The sequence below is a fragment of the Protobothrops mucrosquamatus genome, unplaced genomic scaffold, assembly GCF_001527695.2.
Source record: "Protobothrops mucrosquamatus isolate PMUCROS unplaced genomic scaffold, P.Mucros_1.0 scaffold254, whole genome shotgun sequence".
Taxonomy (NCBI): domain Eukaryota; kingdom Metazoa; phylum Chordata; class Lepidosauria; order Squamata; family Viperidae; genus Protobothrops; species Protobothrops mucrosquamatus.
The window spans coordinates 637,436-660,778 of record NW_015386602.1 but is presented as its reverse complement, the minus strand read 5'-3'; the positions used below and the strand labels follow the sequence as shown (position 1 = coordinate 660,778).

At 36.0% G+C, this 23,343-nt stretch overlaps 1 protein-coding gene across 1 annotated transcript in view; it reads left to right on the top strand.

Annotated features, from left to right (window-relative positions):
* PRUNE2 (prune homolog 2 with BCH domain) overlaps positions 1–23,343 on the top strand; it is a 69,340-nt gene that overhangs the window by 11,336 nt on the left and 34,661 nt on the right. Inside the window, exons 3-4 of the mRNA XM_029283860.1 lie at positions 14,955–15,110; positions 16,643–22,940. Coding sequence (XP_029139693.1) covers positions 14,955–15,110; positions 16,643–22,940 — 6,454 coding nt within the window. The remainder of the gene's footprint in view (positions 1–14,954; positions 15,111–16,642; positions 22,941–23,343) is intronic.

Below are 23,343 nucleotides of genomic sequence, written 5' to 3'. Positions count from 1 at the left end.
AAACAAAATGACATCTGATTGGCTCTCTAAACACTCATGCTCATTGGCTACAATCAGATGAAGGAAAGCTACCTGATATCAACTTAAGCAAGTTGTGCTTCCTTTTTCTGGTTATTTAGCTATAACTTTTCACAGAATACAGTACAGATAATTGAACAAACTTTGTTGCATTACATTATTGATTAAATTATCTTTCCATTGATATATAATTTTATGGTACTACTCCCCCCAAAAAGTGGTGTTATTAGCCATCAAACCTCAAAAATACACTTTTCCAAAAAGGTTTCCACAATTTTGGCCACTACTGTATACCTAATACTTTCAAATCTGCTACTGTGTCAGTGGAACTCAATGTATATAACCCCCCAAACACCAAGCTGCTTGTTAGACAAAACCTTAAGAAGCATACTGTGTAAGATGATGTTTCTCTGGAAAGTTGCAGACACACAGTGGCCAGGAAACATAATTTCAAAGCAAATATTCATATCCAAAGACAGTCAAACAATAACCCGAAATGCACAAAGGCATTTCAAACTGTTTTCATATGAAACATAACAACTCATTCTCACACTGGACTAATGTCAATAGTTCATTAATTTAATATTTTCAATATACAGTATCTAATTACTGAACTAGTGACATTAATCCAGTGTTTCATGTCTGATGGAATTCAATATTTTACATTTTTAAAATTAAAGTGAATTCTTTTTATCATATGACAGTCTGCAGATAATCTTCCTTCCAAAAGCCCATTATGTTCTTTAAGTTTCATTGCTTAAAATATTTTGTCAAAAGTTGCATCTCTTTGTATGAGTTTGAAAAGTTTCCATCATTTTTAGAAACTGTAAATAACTAAGATAGCAAACAAGAATAGAATAGAGCCGGAAGGGACCTTGGAGGTCTTCTAGTCCAGCCCCCCACTCAAGCAGGAGAACCTATACCATCTCAGACAAGTGACTGTCCAGTCTCTTCTTAAAAACCTCCAGAACTTTTGTTGAGATGATTAAAAACCCAACAGATGGATGCATATGAGTAGATGAAGGTCAGGCTAAAGCACGATTGTAATGAATGCAGATTGCATGAAATATTGAGAATTATTAGAGTCTAATGTTTAGAAATAATAGAGTTTGGGAATATTAGCCTTGGTTTTTATTTTGAGTGAATATTACTTGGGGGGGTTGTTTGGGGGTTTATTGCACAATATAAATTGTGGGGAGACTGCTTAAGTATTTTGACATAAAGGAAAATATGGCCTTTAGAATGAGGAGGCTCATGGAACTGCACCTCTTTAAAGAGTTATTACATGACTATTTATTAGCTGACAATCTTTACCACCGGCATATAGATACCAGAGCCAAAGAAATCAAGAGAGGCTTACTTGTAAGCAGCTGTATCCCCTGTTCTTATCCGTCTGTTTCTTTGCTGCTCATACAACTCACTGATGACTGCTGGTAAGTTTTCCCAACACTCTTTTCCCTGTTTCCAGCAGCTGAGTACATGTTCTTATCCTATTCCTCCAGTTTGTGCATAGCTTTTTGGGTTGCCAATCTGGCAAAAAAAGAAAAAGAAAAGAAAAAGAACATTGTGGCATTTATTTTTAGGTTGAACCAAATGATTATAAATAATTGAGGGATGTTTGCTGGGATTAGACATAAAAGTCTTGTAAACTGAAAAAAAAAAGATCAACAAATAGCCACTGAAAACGTACTATTATGCTGTAATAGCTGCTATTAAAATCCATTAGCAATCTCGATGGCTTGTTTGAGTTTGATGCATCATTTGCTGTGGAAGGTTTTTTTCTTTAAAGGTTTTGGGAAAATGTCACTTAGTTTTCAGAATATGTTAGTAATAGAGTACTACTCATTATGTACCTGAGATTAAAACCTATGTATTTCTCATAGGTGAACTGGTGACTTATACATTTGAATATTATACACTTGAATGCCTGGTTTTGGTATCTTCTGCTTTGATTATACTTGGATGTCTCTTTACATCTTCCATCTTCACTATATTTAGCAAACATATTCCAAACTGCATAGACCGTTCTCTTAAAATGAAAGTAATAGAAAGGAAAAGGATATGTAAAATTGAGAGAAGCAACTTAATTATATTAAGGAGAATCATGTTTTATATAGAGCAAGGCTGGGCTTCAGTTAATCCAGTTAATTTGATATTGCTTCTTCTGTCTCACTTCCTTTCTCCTCAGTGGCTCTGGGTTGGTTGAAGTAGAAAGGGAACTTTCTGACTGCAACATTTAATTCTAGAAGAAAAAAACAACAACCAAGATTGCCATAGTAGAGTACAGATAGTTCAATGCCGCCATCTGGTGGCTGTAATTGTTAGGAAATACAGATCTTTTTTTCCAATTGTACACATACAGGTAAGTCCTCAACTTACGACTGCAATTACTGAACCCAACGTTTATTTTGCTGAGTGAAACATGTGTTAAGTGAGTTTTGCCTTATTTTACGATTTTTCTTGCCACTATTGCTAAACGAATTATTGCAATTGTTTAGTTAGTAGCAAGGTAGTTAAGTGAATCTGGCTTCCACATTGACTTTGCTTGTCAGGAGGTCACAAAAGCTCAGCACATGACCCCAGGTCACTGCAGCCTTCATAAATATGAACTAGTTGCCAAGATATATGCATTTAAGTGTGTGAAACAGTCATAAGTCACTTTTTCCAGCGCTGTTGTAACTTTGAATGGTCACTAAATTGAACTATTGTAAGTTGAGGATGTGTACCTGTACTGTACATATACTTGTGTTATTTCCTTACAGGGCTGGCAGAGTTAGGCAAAATACACTAATGAAATGAGAAACACAGAAAAGGAATAATAAAATGTTAATTGTCAATATTAGGCAATGAGGGCAATATTAATTGTCTTTAATTACTGACATTATTATTTCAATCTTAGTTTCAAGTCAGTATATTCTACACTGAGGAAGAAAAGATACCAAGAGAGGTTGTTGGATATTTGATTAGATGCCAAAGGCTTTCTTCCATATTATTATTTTGTTTACCCTAATACTGAGAATGTCCAATTGAAAATTGTTACAGAAGAACAATCCTAAAATAAGATTGTGGTCTGGCAGGGTAGAAGCAAGAATGGAAATACTTTCTCATATTTCTGACATTTTCCAGGGTTTTAGAGAAAATCTCTCCTACTGTATAATAGAAGGGAGTTAATTTATAGCAAGTCTGAAATGTTATGGAGGCATACTCTCAACTCATTCTGCCTTGCTGAAAGATTTATTATTATTTCTTCCCCCTTAGAGATTTTTCAAGGTCCATATTGCCAATTTTGTCTTCAAATACTGGAGTTCTGTCCCCAACAGAGTGGAAAATTGAACAATACTGTGTCCAGGGGGGACCTTTTAAGACTCACATATGAAAATAATTTTTATTATGGTCACTGACCAAAATTCTATAGGTAGACCAATAATTAAAGCAATATAACTGTCTCTATTTCAAATAAAATAAGTCAGTAAAAATTTAGAGCTAAGTTATTAAGACAATCATAGCATGTTTAATTTTTGCAAACAATGTAACAAAATTTAGTCCCATTCAAGGAAACAAAATTGTGCAAAATAAATGTTTGGCTATTTGGCCAGATAGGGAATTATAATGTGGTTCTTTATAACTTGATAAGGCGCATTATGAGAAGACATGACAGCTATGAATCTGAGTTTTTTCCCACTCTGTCCAATGAAACAATGTTAGCTTGAAGCTGGGAAAACACTGAAATGTGTTAGTGTCTTCAAAGTTTGGGGACAGTTATTTGATTTAAGTATTTTTACAGACAAAAGGAGGCCATAGCTACTCATAGTTATTCCTGGTTAGGGCAGATGGATTCATTTGTGCTTCTAGTTCAATAACCGCTCAACTGTAACCCATTATTAGAATAGCTTCTTTTTAAAATCCCTCTTTATGCTAAATCAGAGGTGGGCAACTATAGCCCCTTTATGACCTGTGGACTTCAACTCCCAGAAATCCTGAGCCAGGCTGGCTGAGGAATTCTGGGACTTGGAGTCCACAGGTCGTGAATGAGTCATAGTTGCCCATCCCTGTGCTAAGTCATAAAAAGAACAACACAGAGTTTAGCACAGTGGTTCTCAACCTTTTTAATGCCGCGACCCCAACCGGTCGTAAGTCGAGGACTAAACCGGTCGTAAGTCAAGGACTAAACCGGTTGTAAGTCGAGGACTACCCAACCGGTCGTAAGTCGAGGACTTTCCCTGCCCGGGAGCGCCGCGCATGCGTGGTTCCGCCCCCTGCGCCGGCCGAGGTGTAGCTGGCAAGCGGCAGAGACGGAGCAGGCCGACCACCAGCTGGCCCAGCCCAAGCGAGGTAAGGCACCCGCTGGAAAAGGGGGAAAAATGGCGGACAAAAAAATGGTGGACAAAAAAAATGGCGGACAGCCTTGCTTGGCAACCCCCGTGAAATGGTCGATCGACCCCAAATGGGGTCCCGACCCACAGGTTGAGAACCATTGGTTTAGCACCATAGCAACACTCTAGATTTATGTTATAGTATTAATATATGCAGCTGCACTGGCTTCTATGCTGAAGTAATTATTTCCTGTGCTAAAAAAGGGTAGGGCTGATATGCAAAGCAATTATGAAATAGAATCAAGTGGGAGTTCAGCATCCTTAACTTTAGTTGTTGCATACATCCTTGTGAATGTGTTAGTGCAAGATATGTCATGTTACTAAACCCAAGAATTTTAATCCAGTTTAGTTCTGGTGAATATATTAATATTTTATATTCTGGGTCTTGATCGCTGGTAAAAGGACTAGGATTGGGAAGCAATATATAAATTGTTGAGTTCATAAATTATAAACTTCCTTATAAAAGGATCACTTTGACTCAAGAAATGCATTCTTTTCCCTTCTCCTCCAAGTTTTACGTTTTCTTTCTAATTAACATTCAACATTCCCTAACTTTTTCAAATACTTAATACTCCTAAAATATTCAGTCCTCATCTAGCTCTTTGATCTTTTTAACCAAAACACATTTCTTTTAGACTTTCGCAAATCTCAAAATTCGGCAGACTGAATAGCTGCCTCCTTTAGCTTCATATTTCCCATTGATTGTCACTGCGTGTAATAGGTTCTATACTTAGACTTTTAAAATTAAAAATATTGACTGATTAAGCAATTAGAGATGTCTGTCCTACTTGCTGTATTCCAGGGAAAATACTGTGTTTACAGCTGGTGAATGTCCAACAACAGCTATTGAACATTTTATATAGGATGGACATCTGGATTTTTTTTTCATTGTTGGTAGGATAATGACTCTTACCATTTCCTCTGAAGGAACTGACTGTTTAATAAATGAGTTGCTAAAGGCATCTTCTAATTCACATAACCATGAGTATTTACTAGGGTCTTTAGCAAAACAGCAGCAGAATTACAAAGAATGATTAGAATACTTGTTTTATATTTTACCAATGTATTTTAAAATTCTGGGTATAAAATAATTGTTTCGATTTCACTTTGTAATACATATCTATGTAAAAACGTTTAAATGAGTAAAATAAATAGATTCAGTTAATGACAAAATATTTCTGTGAAAACTGAACTGTTTTCTCGGGAAATGAAAACAGGACTGGTTTTTTTTTTACTTTCAAGAGGATTTAATGGAGAAAATATATTTTTTTACCCTTGTTCTCAAACTCTTGTTTCCTTAATATTCTCATCCCACGATATTACTGTACTAACAGCCTGTTATTATAAGGCATGCCTTTATGGCAATATTATGGTTTTACGTTTGTTCTGCATTATGCCTGCATTATGCCTATGGTAATGACACCTTGATGCTGTCTGAATGAGTGTAATGGTTTGAAATGCTCAGAAAAGGAAGGAATTGCACTTCGGTTTCTGTGAAATGAAAGGGAAATTGTTAACTTGGCTAGTTTGTGAATAAACCTTTCACAAAGCAAAACCTGAACTTGCAGAAAGAAAAATGGCTTGCCCAGGGAACTTAGGCGCCTAGGGCTGAAGAGGAGAGGACAAAGTATAGAGCAGGGGTCTTCAAACTTGGCCCTTTTATGACTTGTGGACTTCAACTCCCAGAATTCCTCAGCCAGGCATACTGGCTGAGGAATTCTGGGAGTTGAAGTCCACAAGTCATAAAAGACCCCTAGTACAGAGTATAAAAAAAACTCTGAAGGAAGAATATTTCAGAAACAAGGATGGAAGGGACAGTTTTTAATCTAAGAGAGCTGAACAGGAAGATTTACAATGGTTCTTAATGCTTTAGGTCAGTGATGGCGAACCTTTTAGAGACCGAGTGCCCAAAAACAGGCCCTGCCCCTGCTCCACCCCCTGCCCCGCCTGTGCTCTGCCCCCACCCTGCCTGCCTGCAGGGCCACTCACCGCCTCCAGGGCCCGCCGCAGTTTGCCCAGGCAGCCCAGCAGCGCCATGGCGGCCACGCCTTCTGTCCACACCCGCAGCATCAACTGTGCTAGATGGGGCGTGAGGGCAGAGTCTTGTCTACGCTGCCTGGCTGCCATGTCCTTGGCTGCGCTATTCTGTGTGGGCCACACTTGGGGGTGACTCTCCTCCAGGGGGGCTGCTGAGGGGGTCGTGGGGGGAGACGAGGCTAGGGCAATGGCACATGTGCCCACAGAGAGGGCTCCGAGTGCCGCCTCTGGCACGCGTGCCATAGGTTCGCCATCACTGCTTTAGGTGCAGTAACCCTATATTTTCATATATTCTGAATTCCAATTATGCACGGAAAAAAGTGGATAGAAAACTTTATGTCTAGGCTGTCTAGGGAGAAAAACCTGTCCTTTCTGCAGTTGCCTTTGGTGGTTAGCAACTTTATTCTGCTTGTGATGTCCATTCATATGAAAGAAATCATAAAAGTTTTTCAATACTGACATACTAAAAGTAATTTTTTCAGTCATAACATTTGGAAAAGAATTGGTTAGGATATAGAATATATTTTGCTGAAAATATCTGAATATTTTTTATTATCATCTTATATTTTTTTTTAGTTTGGGAGCTTTTCCAGCCCAAAAAGTATTCTACATGCAATGCTTTATAAACAACTTGTTCTCTGAGTAAATATTTGATAGAATATAACATGACCCTCCCTGTACTGGAAAAAAAGCTAGTAATAGCAAGGATAACAACAGTAGAGAAAATCAAAAGTTAAAAATCAAAACAGGAGTAAGCTTTTAAACTAAATTTATTGATCCCTACAGTAAAGTTTTAAAAAAATTAAGCTGTTTGTGAGCAAATAAACTTGCATTTAAGAACAGTTATTCAGAATTGTAAAAAAAAATCAGGGATAAAAAAATATAGATATCAATATACAGATTCATACTTAGATATGAGTCAAACTATATAAGCGATATAAAATGAAGGATTCACTAAGTAAGAAAAGTAAAACGCCCCAATAAAATTTTCATCTATTTGTGACTAATAGTTTTTAGTTTAAAACAACAACAACAACAAAAAAACCCTCTATAATTTTGAGCTAATGTCTCATCTTTTTCAGATCAGTAGTGGTTAAACCAATAGTTAATGATGTTCATCGTGTAATTTGAGTGTCGAGTTTGTTTATGCTAGACCAACTTTATCCATACTCCAAACAAATTATCTCTGATAATCACCAGCCTGAAGATAAATCTGTAAATGTTTTTCTGATGATAGTGCTGTGGTTGGCAGGTGTTAAAAGTGCCTCCCAGGGACAAAGATTGAAGATGGGCTTGTTCCCACAAATCCTTTAGGCGATGATGTTTAGCTTTCTAGTCTGTCATCTGCGAAGGAGCCTCACATGGTGCCCTGCTAATGAAATATAATGGGCAGAGGTCACATATCTTTATGAAAAAGAACCAAAGCTACTGAGTGATGAATGGACTCTGTGGGTTGTAACAGATTTATATGTTGTTGCAGATTGCTATTTTTGCCAGAAGAACTTTTTCTAAGCATGTGGATATTTGATTATTAGGTTATCGTATGCATATCTACTTGGAAAGTTTTCCCTCTGACTGCTGCGTTTATGTGTGTGGCAAAAAGGCAAGATGGCAAATGGAAAGTAGGGATACAAGCTCCACGTATATCTTGAATGATGTGGGAACCAATACACATACAAAAAGGGTAGGACTTGCATTGTGACATTCTGTCTTTTGACTCTCCCCTGCAGACTTTGATGCCAATGGATTTAGGCGGAATTTCTATCCCAGTCTGTGCAAATAGAACTATCTCCTGAGAAAAGAGTCAGCCTCATTGGCTGAAGTGCATCAAAGTAGAGCAGTGTTTCTCAAGCTTGACAATTTTAAGGCATGTGGACTTCAACTCCCAGAATTCCACAGCCAGCATTGCTGACTGTGGAATTCTGGGAGTTGAAGTCCACATGCCTTAAAATTGTCAAGCTTGAGAAACACTGAAGTAGAGGCACATGCTTTCTACAGGCTTTTTCCCACAGATGGCCTGCCTTGTTTTTCCTCCAAAGGAAAAAAAGACAATGTCCTCATTCAAAATGACGAGAGATATATGCTTCGAATATGTCAAAGACTAGCAGCATAGCCTATCCTTGCCCCTTTGACATCATCTCTCCTTTCAGGAATTTCAAATCTGACTGTATCAGAAAAAAAAAATAGTTGGAGAGGTTTGTGGAGAAGCAGGAGGAGATGAATCTGATACGGATTTCACTCTTTGAAATTGGAATTTGCAATCCAAACATGGAATAAAAACTTATCTGGGATTCTGTCTCAGAAGTTATATGAATATATTCAATAGACACAGACAAATAGCTTTATTCCACTGCTGAAACAATTTACCCATCAGCACAACTGTGTAAATGCAAACGTGCAGAAGGGCAAGATGTACTGGAGCATAATTGCATCCATATTAAAGTGCATTTGACAATATGCATGTGAAGGACATTAGCGGTGTCTTCAAATCGTTTCCCAAAGATTCTAACTTTATCATTTTGGAATACTCAATTGTTTGCTGAGCCATGATTCAAGACCCTTAAAAAATCTTTAATCTGTGGGAAGAAACTTAATGCATCAGATACTGCTGAACATTACTGAGTCTTTTTTTAAAGTTGTTATCAGTTCATTTGCTGTAGTATTACTGCTGTGCTGAGAGACAGTTCAATAAATCAACTCAAGCTTGATGGATTCCATAGTCTATTGCAATGAGTGCATGGAACATGCAAGGAATCTCGTAGCCTTCCCTGTTTGAGAAAAGGATATGCAAAGAGCCTGGATGGATGAATGGTTGATTAATTTTCCTAGAGATTTTCTTGACAGCAAGAAATATATTTCTTTATTACCATGTTTGCACGACAGCGATACAGCATGGGTGATGGTACAAATTACTGAATATAAATTTACACTTGGGACAGTCTTACTAATAGACAGCTCCTGGACAGTAACTACGCTGGTCATTTTTCTGCACAGTTTAGTACTTTATTACTTGCAGCCTGGCCATGGTACTTTTGTCAAACAGCACATTTCTCTTGGTGTCTTAAGTATAAGAACAGATTGTGGAAGGGTATGCTATGGATCTGATTAGCTTTTCAAGGAAAGGGCTTTAAGTGTAAAACAAGACATTTTTGTAGAATTTTTATACTTAAGGAGCTTTTGTACTTCAAATTCCAAAATAAGAAGAAGGAAACAAGACAGTAAATAGCAAAAGATCACTAGGGAAAACTGTCCTTTTTTGCTTATTCATAAATAATCTGGGGTTGAGATGAGTACTGAATTGACTTCTGGCCTCACATTACCTAGAATAGTTAAAAGGGGGCAGTGAAGAATTTTCTGTTCTGAAAACAGTAAAGTTAAAAAGGGAAATGTGGCATAAAATGATGAATGTTGTGTCAAAAACCCCTTAATATGCAGATGGTTCGAGTTGATACAATTGACCAGGAAAGAATTCTAAGCCTAGTAGTGAATAGCTTAATGAAAACAAACTTCTGCTATTAAGAAACAGTCATATAATGGATAATTTTTTAAAAAAATAGAAGTATTTATGTATTTACTTAATTTATTTTAAAGTTTTATATGATTGCTCATCTTATCTACGTATTACTGAAGCTCTCATTGTGTATTATTTGTCTGCTTGTACCCCCAAGTTAGACCAAATGGTAGATTATACTGCAACAATTTTTGAATCGAGGTACCTAAAATCTGGGACCATACAGAATGTGTAAAAATTTGGGTTCCATTAATCCTGTGCAATTGAAATTTCTACAATGTGTCGGGCCAGTTTTAATTGCAAAATGAACGGTCACTGTATCATCTCCATGGTCACATGATCATGATATCCAATTCTCCCTACCAGCTTCCCACAAGTAAAGTCAATCGGGGAAGTTGGCAGAAAGTCAGAAGTTGTTTCTTTCCGCTACTCTTTCTTTCATTCATGGTCATTCTGTATACCTGTATAATTGATATTATTCAACTTCATTTGCCACTACAATTATTTTTTTATTTATAATATATACTCTTCATATATGATCTTGGGACTTTCTAGCATTGGATTAAAAATATATATGGTCATCCTAAAATTTAAAGTTCATTCTGGTCACATCAGACCACACTACCTTTCTTTCAAAGGATGACCCAACTGATCACAGGGTCTAGTACAATATTAACCTTGAATGGCCAACAACAATCAACTCCTATAAACACATAAAAAATAAAGAAAACATTCTACAGAATTAAAGCCGCACATCAATCAAGCTGCCATAGCACTTCCATACCAAATATACCTTTGTAAGGCTCAGTGCATGGGAGAACAGCTAAGACTACACAGCCTACTAGTGGGATCCTCCAGATTATAGGATGGAGGCTGTTCCACAAAACAGGCACTGCTATGAAGAAGACCCATCTTCTGAATGTCCCATCCAATGATATTGTTTGATGGGAATGCTAAAATGTGCCTCTCTTGTTTGATCTGTTGGCATAGGCAAATACCTTTAGAGAGAGCTAGCTCTTCAAATAACTGGATCTCATACCATTCAGGGCTTTAAAGGTGATAATCAGCACTCTGAATTTTATCCAGAAGGAACCAGGGAATCAGTAACATGGGCAGGCTATGGGGCACCCATAGCTGCCCGCACCACTCCATTCTGGACCACTTACAGTTTCTGGGTGGTCTTCAAGGACAGACTCATACAGAGTTATGTATCTCCATATTAATATAATGTTTATACAGTACAAATCTACGGGTTGTAGAATATTAGATGTACGGTAATTCTGACCTGTGCTGTCAAAAAAGTATTAAAAGGGCAACCGAAATGAACAAGGGCTGAAACAATATTGATATAAAGAAAATTTATGTTTGAGGGCTTTTTAGGTTAGGATAAAAACAGCAAATAAACATGGTGGGATATGGTATGGAGAATGATTGGAATGTATAAAATTATGCAAGATATGAAAAAAGTGCCCCCAAATTGGCTTAACTAATGAAATATAAAAATGTCAGATAAAAATATAAGAAAAAGGAAGTAGTTCACAAAGTACACAAGCTATGGAATTCATTATATCGTGTAGGATGGCTTCAACAGGACAGGAGATAAATGAATGGAGAATAATAAGTATTTCCAGCATCATTGGAATTACTGTATCTGGGGAATAAAATTAGGACTATATGAAAAAAGAAACGCCAGATGTTCAAGTTGGCTTTAGAAAAGGCTGAGGAACATGAGATATTATTACTGAAGCACACTGTATAATTGAGAAAGCCAAAGAATACCAAAAAGAAATCAGCATACAATTAGCTAATTACAGAAAAGCCTTTATTGGATCAATCATATAATGTCATGTTGTGGAACTGGGAAAAATGAGATTCCCAGAACATCCTCATATGAAAACTTTGCACAGGTCAGAAAGCCATAGTACACACAGCACCATGATATTCAGATCCTGAAATGTGTTTGTAACAGATCAGAATAGGGCGATAGTGTATTTCTATGACACTCTATGGAAGCAACAGTTGGACATCAAAGAAGTAGGAAAGAGAGCATTGCCAGTTTAGGATGTTGGTGTTCTAGAAGACCTCCAAAAGTACCATGGAAAATAAATTAACCCAGAATTTTCACTCCAGGCTGAAATGACAGTGCCCAAATGATCCTTCAGACACATTATGTGAAAGTCTAGTTTCTGGAGAAAGTTCTAAGTCTGGGAAAGATGGAAGGAAAGCGAAGAGGACAATCGGCAACAAGGTGGATAGACTCAGTTACAGTGGTGATGGGTGCCTTGTTGAAAGCAATGAAGGGCTAGGTTAGGGACAGATTGTCATGTAGAAAATCTAAGAATCAAACTGACTTGATGGTACACAATCACCCAATAAATCCTAATCTAGGTAAATAAGAAGGTGAGCCTTTCTTCTGATACGATGGTACATAATCATTATCATTAGAATAGCCCAGGGGTATCCAACCTTGGTAATTTTAAGACTTGTGGACTTTAACTCTCAGAATTGGATAAAAAGTCCAAAAATACCAATAAAGGATTATATTTGTAGGTCAGGGTTGAAATGAGAGATCCTTGATGCTCTCTGAGCCTGGTTATTTTCTTGCCGATTTTTCATTACCTAAACTAAGTAACATCTTCAGTGCTGATGATGAGCACTGATGATGTTACCTAGTTTGGGTAATGAAACATCTGCAAGAAAACAACCAAGCTCAGAGAGCACCAAGGACCCCTAAGTTAAAAAAATATCTTGGAAATAGAAAATGGCTAATGATTTTTGTACTGTAACCAAGAAAATTGCACGAATGTGTCCATTTAGTCATCAGGCACCAAGCTTAAATTGAGGGTATTTTTGTCTTCACCTTACTTCACAATTACTTTGCCTTAACTGGTTGGGGAAAAAGGAGAAAAGGATCATGGTTTCAGCAACTATAGGAATCTAGTTAAAATAGGCATCCAATGAGAATGCACAGACAGAACTTTTTAGAAAGAAAACCAAAATAAGAAGAATGGAGTCTAGGAGGATAGGTAGCAGTTTCCTTTTGTTTTCACAACAAACAAACCAGTATTATTACCTGAAAACTTTTATCAAAAAATCATCCATGTCTGGGTTCAGGAGGGGATTTGCAGTAATTAGCACACATTTTTCAACGAACAGCACACAGGCTGTTGGCGTGGCATGTGTGCAAAAACACTGGTGTTTACCCTATTATATTGCAATTTAAAGATGTCATAAAGTTTGCCCATGAGTTCATAAAACAGAAAAGAGCAAACTGAAGTATTGGCCATGAGCTACGAAGAGTCTGTTCACTTCTCTGCTACTGAGCAGAGTTGAGTTTATCCCAGCTTGAAGATCATTGGGGTTCATGACATAATTGTCAATGGGAGGGAAATGCAGGGTAATGAGGAAAGAAATATATTCCTCATTTATACTTTGCGATAGTTGGATATTTTTAGCAAATGAGCTGTCAGCAGAAAGGCTTCATTAGACCCATCAGGATATCTGGCCATGAATAACAAATCCCAAACTGTACTGACAGTTTCTTTGAGCCAAAATGATGGAGCGCCTCTGACAAAAGCCATATTGTGCTCCCCAGGCAAGAAGTTGAAGAACAAAAAAGACATCTTATTTTTAATTTGGGCAGGTTAATATTGACACAGTTAGTTTCTCCAGAGAGTCTGATGTATGAACAATGAACATTTACACAGGGCTCACTTGAGTAATCAACCTTCAGATGCCATCAATCAGAAAGTATCCTAACTATTTAGAAGGACAAAAACAAAACAAATTTCATTTCAGTTCTGTGCTTAAAATGGTGTTATTTCTAATTATGCATGTTTACCACAGCTTTCTCTCACAAAAAGAAATGTGACAATATCTTTGACTGTATATATTCTTCTTGCACCTCTATATCTTTCTATGTTGCACTTGAATTGCAAGTTAGCAGGATTTTTTCTGTCCCTTAAATAAATGCTTTAAGCATGTTCAGGTTTTTACAGGAAAAAATAACACAAAATGGAAATTACCATATTGTTTCTGAACATGTTAAGGGACTTATTCTTATGAAAATAATGGCAGCACAAGATTGAGTTTCACACAGAAAAGAATGAAAACAGCCAGCATTTTTTAAAAGTAAGAATTAGTTACATGCTTTTTGTCTAAATATTTTAGGACCGGCAAAGCAAATTGAAATAATTTATGATTCAAAGAATTGAAGTAGATTTCTGTCTTTTTTAAAATATTTAGAAATGAAATGTGACTGTAATGTATTAACTCAGTTTTAAGACATCATCCAATTGGTATTTGACTTCTAGATTTGAACGATGTTAAATTATAATATGGAAAATGGTGGAAATATAAAGCATGAAATGTGAATGGTTATACTTAGCTTATTTAATGTTGTATCTAGTCAAAACAGTATATTGAACAAACCTCAGCCCTAAGGGCCCTTGCATATTAGATTGCTTGACTATAAATATTTATTTATTGGCTTATCCCTGCCTCAGCTCTTGGGGGTTTATAGCTAATACAAGTAGTCCTTGACTTCAAACCACAACTGAGCCCAACATTTCTGTTGCATCATCAGATGATGTTACCCAGTTTGGTAATGAAATGTCTGCAAGAAAATACCAAGCTCAGAGAGCACAAGAGACCCCACTTTCAATAAATGTTGTACACATATATGGGAAAAATACTTTTTTTAGTATTTTTCATGAAAGCATAAATATATTAGTACAAAAGCACTTTATTACAGTATATCTTACAATTGCAAGCAATCTTATATACCTGTCTTTTCTTATCTGATGCTCTATGATTATGTTAATTTTAACTCACAGCTCACATTGAACTCAGTGGAATTTACTTTTGACTAGATATAGAGAGAGTTGCATTGTAAAAATATCCCAAAACAAATCCATTCCTCCCTGCATTGTCCATTATTGGTTTAACTGTAAAGTTAGCTGCTGATGTTAATTCAATTGATTTCTTAAATAAATAGTTGATTTGTCATATTTCAGGATTATCTGTTTCACAGAAATATCAATGAAGACCTGAAAGCATTTGTAGATAAATATGGTTTTGATGTCCTTGTCATTTCGGCCAGCTACTTATTAGAAGGACAAGAAAAAAAGCAAATAGCAGTTTATTCAGAAAACATGGAGCTAGGAAATCAGGTATGTATTTTGGAAAAGAGAATGAAATAATATAAAAACTGGCATTGTCGCAAAGGATGCAATATTACATCATATTTTGCTATTACTTTTTTTTAAATAATACAGGATAAGAATAGAACAATAACTTCTACAATGATCTGAGAACAATAACACATCATTAGGTGGTTAAATGATAGGAAAAATAGGGAAGAAAAAGCAATTGTAAATTTTTAAAACTGAGCTCTCTTTTCATAGTCTTAGGTCATTATATTTTTTTCATTTAACACATATGTCATGAATGTGCAGGGTTTTCTTAATATAGTTTTTAAATCTTCCTATTTAGATAGAATAGTCATAAATACTGTATATTAGCAATAGCCCAGTTTTCTTAATTTTTTTGCCATCTAAAAGTCATACCCCAAGAATTACTCTTTTTTTTAATATGCATATGCATATTGATTGTTTTGGTTGAAAAAAACAGATGCTCCCTCTCCATGTCCTAGAATGTCCCCTACTCTAGGGTTGTCTACAATATATTATACTATTTACTGTTCCTCGTTTGCCATTTACAGTTATATCTGTCCATAAACTCTGTCTTGTGATAAAGTTATAGAAATAATTTTCTAAATTCATATGGGAAAGATTGTTTTTGTCTGTGTATATGAATTTTGCATGAGCATTATACAAGAATGTGAATTAATGTGACACTGTATCATAGAAAAACCAAACAGATTTGGATATATTCATATATGTGAGAGTGAGGAGTGGCACTGTCTTGTTCACTTTACCTTTGAATTTGTCCACTATTTTTTGCTCTAAGGCTCTCACTCATTGAAAACACTGTTGTAAAGTGAAATGTCATATGATGCATGGTGTCACATGACCTTGAGTTGCAACTTCCCCATTAACTTTGCTTCTCAGAAGTCAACTGGGACGATTGCAAATGGTAATCATGTGACTGTGGGATGCTTCAAGTGTTGTAAACATGTGCTGGTTGCCAAGCACCAAAATCATAATCATAACAATATTTTCTTTTATTCTTCTAAGAAAAGGGAAATATTAGGGATCAAGATCAGAAATACTAGACCAATGGTCCCTAACCTTTCCAGCTTTATGGACAGGTGGTGGGAGGGGAGAAGAGTGGGTTCTGCGCAAGCAGCAGACGTGCATGTGTGCAAACGGAGCTTTGTGTGGGCACATGTACTTGCCTGCTTCTTGTGTAAGTGGAGCTGTGTGCATGCACACGCTCACCTGTTGCTTCTGTGGCCCAGTTCTGAACGGGTGTTGGTCTATAATGGCTGCAGCCTGGGGGTTGGGGACCCCTGTACTAGAGTCTCTGAGTCCTAAAGGTGAAAGTTTTATTTCATTTAAGTGCTGTTGCTTAAGCAGAAAATACTTGTTCAGAGTATGTTAGAACATGAAAATATTATAAAGTAAAAACCTGGTTTCAGAAGAAATAGGCAATACAAGCAGTATTAATTTTTACCAAACTTACTTTCGTTATGTACAATTGATCAAACAAACATCTGGTGTTCACTTTTTTTCCTTAATAGATTTGCTGTGAATTAGAAGAGTGTCAGAATCCATGCCTGGAACTGGATCCTATGGAATATGGATGTGACCAACTTCTCATTTACCAGCAAGAGAATTACATAGCAAACGGTGATGAAATTTTTTTACTAATGAAAGATGTTATCAGCAGAAGACATCCTGAAATGGCACCAAATAGTAGAACATCTTCCACTGAGGCTGTTGCTGGAAGTGCTCCACTTTCTCAAGGATCTTCTGGTATTATGGAACTATACGGTTCAGACATTGAACCACAACCAAATGTTGTGAACTTTATAGAAAACCCTCAAGATCATAATGAATCAGCGCAAGCCCATGCTGATGTTAACATAGATCTTGTGAGTCCTGACAGTGGTCTTGCTACTATTAGAAGCAGCAGATCATCTAAGGAGAGCTCAGTTTTTCTTAGTGATGATAGTCCAGTAGCAGAAGGAGGTGCAATTCATCACAGTTTTCTTTCTGGATTTGACTCTTATAGTCCCATTCCTGAAGGAGCAGTTGCTGAAGAAGAAAAGCCTCCATCTAGAAATTGCAGTGACAATTATGATCTTTTCAATTTTGATTTAGCACCCATGCCTTCAGTTGAGACACTGCCTTCAAATTTGGTGGACTGTTCTGTGGATGATTTCTCCCATGACAGCGGTTCATCAGAAGGACAGTTGTCAGCTAGTTCAAAAGCAGATGACAAGACAAATTCATCAGAATGTGATATTGCAAATTATTCCATAGACTTTCGAAGAAGAAGTGAAGATGATGATATAGTAACGTTGAATGAATCTGGCCACCAAGAAGAGAATCACACAAGTTTCTCTGATAATAAATCAGATTTGGTTGACTTGGAAAATGAATTTTCCTCTTGTCCAGAAATTTTGAAAAGTGCTGAGAGAAGAACTCCACCAACCCCAATGAATAGCCTTGTAGAAGCATCACCTTTAGATAGTGGGCCACCTTTATTTTATCCACAAGATATAATTGAAAGAATTAATGAAATTGATCATGTTAAAAATCCTCATTCTCGTATTAGATATGGGAGTTGGTGGGATGGTTTTGAATTAGATTCCAAAAATGTTGATACATGGAATTCAACTGAGCCAGAATCTGTATTTCAGAGTCCTGATTCATGGAAAGATTATAAAATAAATCTGTTACTGAGACAGCAAACTGATAGAAGAGCATCAGATTCGGCATGTATACAAAAGCAACCAAAACATATAGAATTTTCAAGAGCAGATATTTGGAAAAAACCATTTAGTCCTGCCCAAAATAGTTTGAAATATCAGCAGAAAGATGATGAAGAGGAAATAGAAGAATTTGCTAATATGTGGAACTCTAGTCAACCAGCTTGTGAACCATGGAATAATAGTGGACAAATAGAGACAAATTTGCCTAATGTTTGGACAGAGTTTGATCATGATACTTCAAGACTCACAGAGCATTCATGGAATGTTCCTCAAGTGGAATTTGATCAGGTTTCACAAAATTTTGACGAACATTCTATGTCTAAATGTTTACTGGAATTCTCTATAGATAATTTAAGTGAAAATCCAAAAAATCAAATAGATTTCAGTTCTCAAAACAATGGGCATGGTAGCTCATTAGAAAACCATACAGTATATAAAAATGCAAAATCTAGTTTTGGCATTGTGCAGAAAGATGTTAAATTGATTACAGAAAACCACAGCAACACTAAGTCTAGACAGTCTGATGATACCACTGTATGGGATGCCTGTGATTCAAACATCAGAAAAGATATGCTTGGAAACCTTGCCTGTTGGGAAGATCCGTTCCTGTCATACAGAGACCCAGAATTTGTTACATCAAATACAGGTGAAGATCTTATTGTCTCTCCACCAGATACAAACTATTCAACATCTGATTCATATGTGTCACCCACAGGTGTTGGAGATGAAAAAGAAAGTGAAGACAAATATTCTGATAGAAAGCCAATTTTTGACCAAATAAGAAACTCAAATTCAGATGAAACTGGAACAGAAACATATGATTTATCAGATGATAAATCATTGCCACAAACATTTCCTGTATGTTCATCTGATTATAGTGAAGCTTGGAGACTAACCCTTAATAATGAAAAACAAGTAGAAGTTGAACATTCTGAGCTTAATATAAAAGATGCTGTGGTATTTGATTCAGAAGAAAACAGTGCAGTGCTTTATTCAGGTGACTATGACGTTGATGACAGTAGTCCTTCTGAAAATAGTGGAATGCTGTTGATCCCTGCACAAAAAGATAACAATTCTCCTCTAAGTAGTATCGTGTGCACAATAGAAGAAAATTGTGAGAGGAATAATGAAATCATTTTTGAAGACATAGGATCTCCTTGTTTTGATCCAAATGATACAGAGAATGACATTTCAGTTAATTATCAACTTAAACAAAACACTCAATCAGGTCAAGAAAGTAAAGTTCTAAATATGCAATTTGACCAAAAGCCTGAACATCTTCAGCACAATCAAGGAGTTGCACTGGAGGATAATAATTTAACATACTCCTCAACATTAGAAGTCATTGAAAATAAAGCTATTGTAGGATCACTCCCTCTTAATGATATTAGAAATGAAACAATCCAAAATGACAACATGCCATTGTCACTTTTACTACCTCTTTCATATGTTAATAGTTCAGAAGAAAGCAGGACAATTTCTGATTATCCCAGTTCGCCAGAAAAAACAATAACTAGTGGAAGTCTGGAAGACGTAGCAGCAGAACCACCAGAAGTAAATATACCATTTTCCAATTGGACTCATCTTATCAAGGAAGAAAAGAATGAGGTATCCCAAGATAGTAATGGAAAACAAGTTGTTATGTCTCCTAAAGAAGATAATGATAATTTGGAACATTTTAACATGGTTGAACATCAAAACTACCATTCAGGGGAGGTATCTACACTAGTTTCTAAACCTTTTGATAAAAATCTATCTGAACAAAATATTCCTGACATGGAAAGTCTCCCTTCAATTTCTCCTAGAGAAGAATGTAATCAAACTATGGTTGAAAATAAAAACATGATTAATAGATCAGAAATGAATGCTTCAGAGTCAGAACAATCAAATCTTTTTTTGCATGGTGAAGAACAACCATCAACGGGAGAAGAGTCAATACCCAACTTGAACACTGATAAATTTGAATTGGAAAGTTGTGAAGATATTTCAGAAATGCTCGACATTGAAGATACAACTTCAAATGATGAAAATCAAGGAATTCCACAGAATCTATATAAAGAATATATTGAAGCCCTGGACACAACAGATAAGCCACAACCAAGTAATTTATTACCTTATAAAGCTGATTCTTCTGAATTAAGTGAAACCCCTGAAAGTGTGGAGAGTGAGAATGAATTCACTCATGAAAAATGTATTGATATTATACTGCATCATGAATTGTCCCAAATCCTTGATGCTTGGAATACATCAGTGAGTGAAGAAATCCAGCTTGCTGGATTAAGCCCCATGAAGAATGAAATGTCAGAAGGATCAAGTAACTCCCCTGCAAATACTTCCTTCAAAATTACTGGTGAGGAAGATAATAGCAGTAGTGGTTCCATTAATAATGATATATACTCAGGTCCAACAAGCCCAGATATAAGCGATTCTTCAATTAATATACATACCAGGGAGAATTTTCAAGGAAGTAATAATCAGAACGTCACAAATGATATCAAAATACATGAATCTGGAAAGGAATCCCTTGAAAATAAAAGCCAAGAAGATTCTGAAACAAACACTGATCATAAAGTTCCTAAAAATTTAGTTCTTTGGAATTCTCACGTGGATGATGATACCTCTTCTTTATCAAGTCCTGGAACAGATGAAGTTTCAGAATATTCAAATATACATCAGGGAGGAATAGAGTCAGATATAGACACTGACAAATTGGAGGATGCTGTGAGAGAGAAGGAATCTTTGCATTTCCAGGAAACAAATCTTATAGATGGTTCAAAAAATTCAAATGCTCAACCTAATTTGAAGGAAAATGTCCACGTGGATGCATTAAATAAAACCTCTGAAGATGTTAATATTTTAACAGAACACCATGCCCATGAAACATCTGAATATTTTATAGAAAGGGAAATAGATCAGGATGATGTACATAATCACATGGCACAAACATCTGCTGTAAATAATGAAGAAATTTACAGTCCAAATAATTTAGATGCCTGGGATATTCTGTTGCAAGATAATGCCAAAAGCTCATTAGATGAAAATAAAAAATCCATAGAAGAATGTTTTGGATTTCCAGATGATACATTCGAATGGTGGAATTTGGAAAAACAAAGTGAAAGTTCACTTGGATTGAATTCTAGAAATGATTTACAAACAAACTATGCAGGAGTTATCCTTGATAATACATGGGCAGTACATCCAAAAAGAAACGAAAATATGGAGGAAACAATATTTCCTACTTCTCCATATGAAACAGAATCTACTTCTACTTCTCCATATGAAACAGAATCTACACAATGTAACAATATACCTGAATATAAAAATGAGGAACAGGTACTGACTCATCGGTATGAAGGTTGTGCAAACACTGGAGAATATGATGGACTACCGTGGCCACATATTGATGAAACAGAGAGAAGACAAGAACCATCTCTTAATACTGTTAAACAAACTGTTCCAGAAGACTGGCAGACAAGCTTGTTAAATGCTATTGCTCGGGAAGATCTAAAACTTGATCCAATTATAATAAATAGAAATAGATTTGTCCCCAGAATAGTAAATCAATACAGTGAAATGCACCCAGAGTCTATTAACAAATCTCCATCAGATCCTTCACTGTCTTTAACAAAACCTTTGAGCACAACACCTACTGAAGGAAATTCATTTGTTCCTGACATATTACAAAACAGTACCCCTGGAAACTGCCAGGTATTTAGTATTGATCCAGATTTGTGGACTGATGTAGACCAGCCTTTCATTTTGAAAACAAGCAGAGAAAACCCAGATATATTAAATCACTTTGATCAAGACAGCAGTTCACAGGCCTCAAGCAGTCCTGATGTTTGCCAGTATGAAAGCAAGGAAACATGTGCACAGAACTCTGTCCTAGCTGAGCACGAGGAGCCCAGTGTGATGTCCCCCATCTTGTTAAAAAACACTGATTTTCATTTTAATCAGCAACTGGCAATTGACAGAGAGGAATTATGCCCTGAAGAAAACAGCACATGTCTTGCAAATAAGTGTGAGACAATCTACCAAGGAACATCTCCAAATGACAAACTATCTGAAGTTGAAAAAGAAAATATTATTCAGGAATCTGTTTTGGCCACAGATAATTTTATGTGTGATAATTTTCCTGGAAATGATCAACTTTCAGCCTTCAGCCATGAAACAGGACTAGTTGAACAGATGAAAACAATGCATACTGCAGTTGATGACACTGGAAAAGAGTATACTATGAATAAGATATCAATGATGAATAACCAAACTATGAAGCTGAATGAAACTAATCCTTTAACAGTCATTGATGAATCAGAGAAAACAGTAGAAATTCATCCAACACTTACAAAGAAACAATCACCACAAGGCTCATTAGAAGTAATGGAAGACGTCCTAAGTAATATAGAAAAACAATATTCTGCAGATAGTCTACAGAAGCTTCAAAATACACAGGAAAATTATAGTCCAGAGTTTATAGAATCACCCCATAATCAATTAACACTAGCATGTGTTTCTCCTTTTGGTTTGGACACTCTTCAAAAAGACAGCATGAGCATTTCAGGATCTAACACTGCTCTCATAAAAGATGATACTGTTGAATATTCTCAACAGGGTTGGGGATCCCTGTTATTGGAATCTGATGGGACTCCTGGATCTTCATGTACTTTGAAAGCATTTGAGTTTGATACAGATTCAAGTAATATTGAATCTCCAGTTGCTGGTAGTGAAATTGACATTTTGGACTCTAAAGCTACCGGTTTAAAAAATGAGGTTGCAGGAGATCAAGAAAATCAAGGCTGGGACTCATTTTTATTAGAATCTGATGAGAAATTGCAACCCTCGTGTGTTTTTAAAAAACCTGTGTATGAAATATATTCAGATAGTATTGATTCACCAACTAGTGAAGATGAAAATAATATTTTAGAAAAGAAATCTGATGATGTAAATAGCAAAGCTGGGGAAAGTTTTGAAAACTGGGGTTCTTTATTGTTAGACTCTGAAGTAATTCCTGAGTTAACAGATGATCTGAACAAGTGTGAATACGAAGCAAAATCAACTCATATTGATTCACCAGCAGGTGGAGTCATAAGTGTGGACAATGGTGAGTAAAATTAGCACTTTTCTTAATGTAAGATTTTTTTTCTAGGCAAATAAAAATCTTTTTTGCATATATTATAATCTGTAATGAAATGGTTTAGAAAGAAATTACTTATGAAAACCTTTCCAAATAAAATTCCCAAATAGAGATACTTTCTTTTTTTAAAGTATATTTATTTTAAAAAGAATATTTCTCTTTAAAAAAAAATCAAAATAAATACAAAATGAATACACATACCATAAATGCATTTTAGAAATACTCATTCACTCACACACCCTATAAATGCAATATTCTTTTCCAGCTATGAATTGTCTAGCATGTCTTATTTAACTGAAAAGTTATTTTAAGCAAAACATAAAATGACATAACAAGAGGCTATACAAATCAAATTGATAATTATTTCCTG